General features: G+C 52.1%; 1 protein-coding gene across 2 annotated transcripts in view; it reads right to left on the bottom strand.

The window, feature by feature from the left end:
* Positions 1 to 2,715: 2,715 nt before the first annotated feature.
* SEC14L1 (SEC14 like lipid binding 1) overlaps positions 2,716 to 8,113 on the bottom strand; it is an 81,764-nt gene continuing 76,366 nt past the window's right edge. The window contains exons 14-17 of one of the 2 annotated variants that reach the window (XM_032176534.2): positions 6,866 to 7,117; positions 5,622 to 5,800; positions 5,100 to 5,201; positions 2,716 to 3,260 (exon numbers count right to left, since the gene is read on the bottom strand). In XM_032176534.2, coding sequence (XP_032032425.1) covers positions 3,245 to 3,260; positions 5,100 to 5,201; positions 5,622 to 5,800; positions 6,866 to 7,117 — 549 coding nt within the window. In that variant the 3' untranslated portion in view covers positions 2,716 to 3,244. Of the gene's footprint in view, positions 3,261 to 4,793; positions 5,202 to 5,621; positions 5,801 to 6,865; positions 7,118 to 8,113 lie in introns of those variants that run through there. The other variant, XM_058428464.1, reaches the window with a different exon arrangement.

The following is an 8,113-nucleotide window of genomic DNA, read 5'->3' as shown; positions in this document are numbered from 1 at the left end:
GGGATCACGCCTTTAATCCCAGCACTTTGGGAGGCTGAGGAGGGTGATTACCTGAGGCCAGGAGTTCGAGACAAGCCTGGCCAACATGGTGAAACCCCATCTGTACTAAAAATACAAAAATTAGCCTGGTGTGGTGGTGCGCACGTATAGTCCCAGCTACTAGGGAGGCTGAGGCAGGAGAATTGCTTGAACCCAGGAGGCGGTGGTTGTAGTGAGCAGAGATCATGCCATTGCACTCCAGCCTGGGCGACACAGCAAGACTCCATCTCAAAAAAAAAAAAAAAAAATACAAAATAAAAATAAAACAAAAATAGTTTTTCAATGTGTTTTCTTTGGTCTGTTTTGCTTTCATTGTTGGTGGGTGTATTATTCTGCTCCCTACTCTGAGTCTTCTATAGGTTTGACTTTGCTACTTTTGTGATGCTCATTTTTATGGAAAAGTATTTCATCAACATTCAGAATGAAATATGCTTCAAGAAAGCTGCTCTAATTTTGTGGTGCTCCCTGTTGTTTTGTGAAACATTTAAAACATCACATCCGTCTGCTTTCATGGCTGCCCTGCCCATGACCCTCCCAGGCACTTGCACAGACTTCGGTCCCCATCCTGCTTGACTTGATTCACTCCAAGCAGTAGAATATGCTTTATTTCCTCACTGTGAGGTTCCTTCTAGAAGTGAGCCCTGGCAGGTCAGTCCAGGGAGTCCAGAGGGCCTGGTCTGCTCCCCTCAACCCGATCCTCTCCCCAACGGCCTCCGTGTCCCCAGGCTCCAGGTGCAGCCCAGCTGGGCCATGCTACCTGCTGAGCACACACTGGCCTCCCCCTGGGGTTCATGTGCCTCCCACTGGGGTTCATGGGGCCTTGTGGCTTCTCCTGCTCTCCCATCCATCAGACTTTTTGTGTGTAACCTCTGCTTTCTCCCCTAGACACGGATAACCTATGGGTCCGGAAGCTCTGGCAACTATTGGTGGTTTACCCCGACTCGCCTCTGGTTTGGGGTTTATGGGGATACGTTATCACCTAGTTTTGCTGTAAATGATGTCCATAGGCTTTTCTTACTATTGTGCTAAAAAACACAGAACAAACGCTGCCATTTCAACCATTTTAAAGTGACAATTCAGTTGTCCACAGGTTTTAGGTTTTGCAGTCTAGTTGTACTACCATCTTCCCAGAATCCCTGGCTTTCCAAAGCCCTCACTTTTCAAGCAAAACTGATTCCAACTGGTTTGTTTCATGATGACATTAATAAGAACGCCTACACCACAACTTAAGAACTGGAAGACAACCTATGGTTTGGGCTCTGCCAAAATTCTGCAGAGATGGAGTATTAAAGGAAACATGATACATTTAAGAATCATTACATTGGCCGGGTGCAGTGGCTCACGCCTGAAATCCCAGCACTTCAGGAGGCCGAGGTGGGTGGATCATTTGAGGTCAGGAGTTCGAGACCAGCCTGGCCGACATGGCAAAAACCCATCTCTACTAAAAATACAAAAATTAGCCAGGCGTGGTGGTGGACGCCTGTAGCCCCAGCTACTCAGGAGGCTGAGGCAGGAGAATCACTTGAACCTGAGAGACAGAGGTTGCAGTGAGCCAAGATTGTGCCACTGCACTCCATCCTGGGTGAGACAGCACAGAGCAAGACTCTGTCTCAAAAAAAAAAAAAAAAAAAAAAACCCACGACAACAAAGAACACACACATTACTAATGGTTTGGTGGCCCAATATAAACACACTGCTGTTCAAGACACTCCATTTCAGCGTGGCCCTTTCTGAAGGTGGTCAGGAGACGGGCTGCGGGTTATCATCCTATGACCCTCGCTTACTTTCCAAGCTGCCTCTGGCTTCCACCCTGAGAACTGGACCGCCAAGCCAAAAGCTTGGTAACAGTAGGTCCGACTTGACAACAGACACAGAAATATGAGGGCATAAAGGGAATCCAGGTAAAAAGCCTCTTCCTTCCTTCTATCACAGGTTGGCTAAATCATCAGATTTCGGCACAGCTAAGGTCCTGACTGCCTGTGGACACACTGACGGACCAGGCCCAGCATGGACGTGCAGGGCACCCTCGGTCTCCCCTGCTTCCCACCCAGGTGCCAGCCAGACCCCTTGGCTGTGTCCCACCAAGGACAGACACGGACTACTAGGAACGCCAATGATCCTGCAGCTCCCAGTTGGGGAGGCACTGGTTTCTGCACCCTGGCACGCTGCCCTGAGCCGCCTTCTGGCCTGCCCTGAGCTTCACTGAGCCAGCAGCCTGCTCTGCCCACTGGGTTACGACCCCGAAGACCCACTGGCAGGAGAGTGGAGATAAGGTAACCCAGGCTTCTAAAGGTCCACACCTGCCTATTTTATTTTCTTGGAGGCACCTGATGAAAGCAATCCTTTTTATCACGACAGAAACATCACAGCAGGGATCGCCCCATCACAGTGATGTTAGATCTGCCTGCGTTTAAGAAAAACCACGTCATGTCTTCTTACAGAAGCGAGGATAAACACTGGGTTCACTTCTGCATCAGCAAACACACGGCTGTGACCTGGGGCTGGACCTCTCACCTGTGAAACAATCCCACACGAGCTAAAGCTCTTCTCGAACTTCTAGAGCGTCAGTACTCTGGCTTCAGAAGCTCTTTTCTTTCTTCAATCTCTAAATTCTCCTAAGAATCTCAAACTCTTCAAGGGAAACTGTTGTTTCACAATAAGAAGAAGACATTCTTTTCTTTAAACAGTTCACATTTATTATTGATAACAATAAAAAAATCTTTTAAAGACTATCAGTATTGTATTACCAAGTGAGGTAATATGTTTACAAAACATTTACAGAATTTGATATGCAAGTAACAAATTGAGGAAGGAAAGTGAATTAAGACAGAGGGAGAATCAGAGAATCATTAGTACTAAGAAATGGGAAATGACAGCAGCGTTTTAAAAGAGTGGCAAGGTACTAAAAGTAGAGACACGATGCAAACTGCATACTCAAACCATAGCTGCCCCAGAATTCCCTTACAAGGGGAGTGAGATTGGATTACTCGGGAGGAAACCCTGTAAGCATTTGTGTGGTCATGTGCTTTGAGCTCTTCAAGATGCACTAAACTCTTTGGGGATAAAAGAATGCCACTCCCGAATCAACTTAAAAAGAACAGGTCTTCAGCCTGGGAGGGGGCAGGGGATGGCTGCAATTCAAACAGTTCTATAAACATCTCTGGGCACATGAGGACTGTTGAGTGAAGCATTTTCTTGGCAGCTGTCAGCAAAATCGCCATCTGAGACACAGAGAAAGAGAAAGAGAAAGCAGGGACCATCTTCAGGCCCTTGTGATTTGGGAACAGGAAGCACCAGGTGGAAGCAGCACAGATGCGCTACTAACTCTACCTGCTAACCCTACCTACTAGTCCTACCTACTGGCCCTACCTACTAACCCTACCACGCTTTCCGGAAGCAAAGGCTTCGGGTACCACTGAGGAGCTCGATCTCTAACAGCAAACACACAAACGTGGTCCAAAGGCAGGTGACCACAGCACAGGCCCTGGGACTTCTACAGTGTGCAGGCAGCCACCAGGGCTGACCCGACAGGGCAAGAGGGCTGCTCGGTCCCTCCCCCGCCCTCCTGATCCCTGCACGGGGCACACACGGCCTCCACACAGATCTCCAGTCACGCAGCACCCACACAGTGCCTTCAGAGCGGAGCTGAGACAGCACAACCAGGATTTCCATGCCTACCACGCACACAGTTGACAGCCGCGTGGGGTTTGGCACGAAAAACACGGCCTCTGCTGCACACAGAAACACACGCTGCATGTCCTTATCGTGGAGCCCATCCCCTATGCAACTTCTGGACAGATTCTCAAATAAGCTGCTTTTCTCATAAAAAGCTGAAAAAATAAGGGCCTGTACCAGATACAGCAGGCTTTAAAATCAGGAATTAAACAAAATGTAAAAGGCAAACAAATCCCATATTCTGATTTGCTTCTATGAAGACTCCTTCATTACTCAAACTACGTTTCTACTCACCCCGTCCCCCCAGCACCCCCACCGTCATGCACACATGCACACACACAGCACATGCACACACACACACAAGTCCGCAATTCCCATGTACAAAGAAGCAGGCCTCCTACACGCCACACGCCACCCTGAGGTGGATGCGAGAGCTGCTGCTGAGCTACTAATAAAACCCCGTGGACTGTGTCAAGTGGCAAATGTGACTTGCTGGTTCCAAGACGGCCTCCTAGCGGCTGGAACTGTCTGGGCTCTGAGGACAATGAGCCACCAGAGGGCACAGAGGAGATGGCCTACACTGGGCTGGGAGCCGACTGCAGGTGAGAGGGGCAACGTGCGGAAGGAAACAGGGGAAGAACCCCCCCAAAAAAGTTCACATACATAAAAATCCTGCTCTAAAAAGTATCAAAAAGATTTGAAAAGGAAGAAAGAGAAAGTAACATTTAACGATGGCAGCATTTTCCTGGAGTCACCAGGAGTCCCCGAGAGCCCCTCCTGAGCCCCTGGCCCCACTGCAGGACAGTGGGTGGTGTGGGTGGGTCTGGCCCTGGGACAGGGTGCTCCACAGGTGGCCTCTGAATCCTCAGAGCATAAGGACCTCAAGGGCTGGCCCTAAGTCCACAGACCATCTTGACTGTGGCGGGAGGCGTGGGGGCCACGAGGCAGCTTGGGGGAAGCGAGCTGGCAGCTTCCGTCCCAGGTGAGGAGGGGCCATCCCTGGCGGATGTCACAGGAATTCATTCACTAATGGACAATGCGGAGTTCGTTGGAAAAATTTTTTGCATCAACATCTGAGACCACGTCAATCCTTTAATTGGTATAGAAACTACTTTTCTTTCAAGAGAGCCCTTGTGCTCTGGTTTGATTTTGTGCATAACGTATACAAAATCTATGGCTATTGAGTTAAGTTAGGATCAGAGTTAAAACTACCTGCCAAGGTAGTTTTGGGATCAAATGACTACGTTTACCATCTGAGAGCTATTTGCTATCTAGAGGTGAGAGGAGTCTGTACAATGCCGCCGCTGGGCGGGCGGGCGCAGCTGGCTGTCCGAGGAGGGGCGGCCGTCCCCTCTGCACACTAGGTGCAGGCAGCGTGGCACTACCTGGAGATCATGGAGCTGGAGTGGGACTGGCTGGAGGAGGTGGTGGCGGCGCTCAGCTGGGAGAAGCCGCTGTGGCTGGACTCCAGGCTCGTCATGGAACCTCTGTAATGGCACAGGGAGGGGTGAGGCGTGAGGACCACCCTGCCAACCACCCGCCTGCCCATACTGCCTGCTGGACTTCGTGGCCCACCCTGCTCTCTGCTCACTTCTCATCCCCATCAGCACTTGCAAACGGGAGATGGACATGAGTAACCCACCAGGGAGACCGGCTTCTCACAGCCCACACGCAGACGGCAGTGTGAGCTAAAGAAAGGCAGTCGGCTCTGTCTCCAACACTCTCCCTCTACAGACATGCAGGGAGTCACCGTGCCAACAAATGACCCCAAAGCCACTCCCTCCCGGCCCCCCGAGCATCCCTGACACCCGCCACCACTGCTGATCCTGCACACGGCGCGGGACTGCAGCCTCCCTCCAACCATGCCCAGCTGTCCGCGGCACCTGCTGTGGCGAGGGTGGCCGCACCTGAAATCCTCCGAGCCGATCACCTCGGTGTAGTACATCACTTTACACTTGTGCGAAGAGACCTGCAGGGACGCGAGCACATCGTCCACCCGGGGCAGGCTGCTGGCGGCGCACGCGGGCATGCTGTGGAATTTCCACTGCAGGATGTAGAAGCCCGGCCACCTGGTCACATGGGAACCCTAGAACAAGTAGGGCAGTGGCAGCTGAGGGCGACTTGCTTCCGACCCCTGGCCTACCACAGGCCTGACAAGCGCCAAGGGGACTGTCTTTAGGATTCCATGTAGCTACAGGAAATATCTCAATGGGATTCAGAACCTGCTATTTTGCTTCAGCAGCAGGTTTGACAATATCCCTCCCTCTACTGAATGTGGTCACTCCCGGGTGCTGGGAAGCCCAGAGGGACAAGCTCCATGTTTGTGGCCCTCACGAGGCCACCCCAGCCCACCCCACCTACGGAGGCAGGAGCCTGGCAGGCTGGTGGCACTCATGCTGGAGGGAGGGCTCAGCACAGCTTCCCTGGACCTTGCCTCACTTTCTCTGGAATGCTGCCAATCACCCTAAAGTGAGCCGCCAATCCGCGGAAAGCCTTCTCCATTCTCTCCAAAATTCATGACTGTGGTAACACCGCTTAGCTGTTCATTGTTTTTAAAATGGACAAAGGATTCTTTTACTCTGCCTCTAAGACCACTGAAACACTGACAAGGCTTACCCCTGAAAACTGTAAAGGCAGCAAAATGATGCATCTATTATGAAGGCCGCCCCGAGGCCACTGTGAGCACAGGCACCCAAAATAACCGGCCACAATGTGAAAAGGGAACTGAAAGCATTTGAAACAAATTAGAAGGTTTGGTAATGAGAGTTAATAGTTCTCTAAGTACTTGTCCCTCTTACTTCTATTTAGGGTGATTTTCCTTTGAAAAAGACAAATGCAACCCGGTGAAATGAGGCTGGGGGGAACATCCTCTGAAGCCCAGCTGGGCCTGTGCGTGCGATGCCTTCCCTTCCTGTCACATGCTGCTTTCGGGAAAAGTCGCAGATTCTGTCCAAAACCACTGCGAGGCCTGAACTCCTTCCGGTGAGACCCACTTGGCTTCCTGCTCTTCCAGGCAAGCTGCTCCTCCATAAGCAGTGCCTCAAAAGCTACACAGGGCTGCTCAAGGAGCGAAGCAAAGAGTCCTACTCATGACAAATCACCTAGCCGCATGGAGTCACAGATACGCCATTTGGCCTGTGTGTGATTTTACCTGCACGCTTTCTCCTTCTTTGCAGATCAGAGGCGACTCCACCATGCTGTAGTCGCGGCCCAGCTGCCAGACTTTGTCTATGAGCTGCACGTTGTTCCCACCTGGAGACGTGATGCTGTGAGCTCCCAGGGAGTCCTTTTTGGGTGGCTGTGGCGACCTCTTGGAGTGATAGATGTTAAACACAATGTCCCCTTTGCACACGTCGAAATCCCAAGTGATGACTGATGAGGCGTCCACAATCTGAATGAGAATCTGAAAAAGAGGCAGCGTCAGGCAGCCCCGATGCACAAGCACCCGGCCTGCGTGCGTGAGCGCACCGTTCCCTCCAGGGGCTCCAGGGGCTCCAGGGGCTCCAGGGTGCAGGTGCTGAAGCTGGGGAGGGAAAGGCTGAATGCGTATGGGCGGATCTCTTTCCCCAGAGTCGCACACCACCCTCCATTCAACCACTGGATCCTGCTACGCATCATGCACCAAGCTCTGTGTTCTTTGTGACCTGCACCTACAGGCCTAAGACCCCCGTACACCATCTTCAGACACACTCTAAGAGGCCAGGTCTTAGAAACACCAAACACCGTGAGCTCGTACATGAGTGGTTCAGAGGACTGCCCTGGGCTGGAGAGAACAGAAGGCCCTGGAGAAGGTGAAAGCTAAAGAAAGAGCAGGCGGGGGAGCCCGAGGACAGCATTCCCAGCAAGGGGGAAGCAGGGGCATGGAACCGGGCCTGCCGTGCGAGGCTCGCACGAGAGAACAGTGGCGAGGCTGGGTGAGTGCGATGAGCCCCTGGCATAGTAGAGGTGGGGTTGAGGCGGCCAACCCCCCGGGTGCTGAGAACCAATTGAAAACCAAACTTATACAGCACCGACAGAGCTTCCCAGCAGGGAATGATCAAAGTTAATTTCAAAGATTAGTGGGGGGGCGGGGGGACGTGAGAATTAAATGCAGCTGTGCAGAGTTCTGCAGTCACTGAAAACTCCACCTAAGGAAGCAGCAGAGCCAGGCCCGCGGCCCCTCTCAGCCCACTGCACGCTGTCTGCTGTGTCTTCAGCATGTGGCTGCTCTACAAGCCCGGCTCTTCAATCCCACCACCGCCACCTCACCACTGAAACGCCACTTTGGAATATCCTTCCACAGCAGAGTCAGTGAGGTACAAGAGTCCTGTCTAAGAACAGCAGGCGGCACCACGTGGCATGGCCCACTCTTCAGCAAAGTGGCTCCCCAGGCAGCTCCATCCTGAGGCCTTGGCCCCCT

This window comes from Hylobates moloch, unplaced genomic scaffold (assembly GCF_009828535.3).
Source record: "Hylobates moloch isolate HMO894 unplaced genomic scaffold, HMol_V3 SCAFFOLD_15, whole genome shotgun sequence".
Classification (NCBI taxonomy): domain Eukaryota; kingdom Metazoa; phylum Chordata; class Mammalia; order Primates; family Hylobatidae; genus Hylobates; species Hylobates moloch.
The sequence above is the reverse complement of the archived record's forward strand: the minus strand, read 5'-3'. Positions and strand labels throughout refer to the sequence as shown.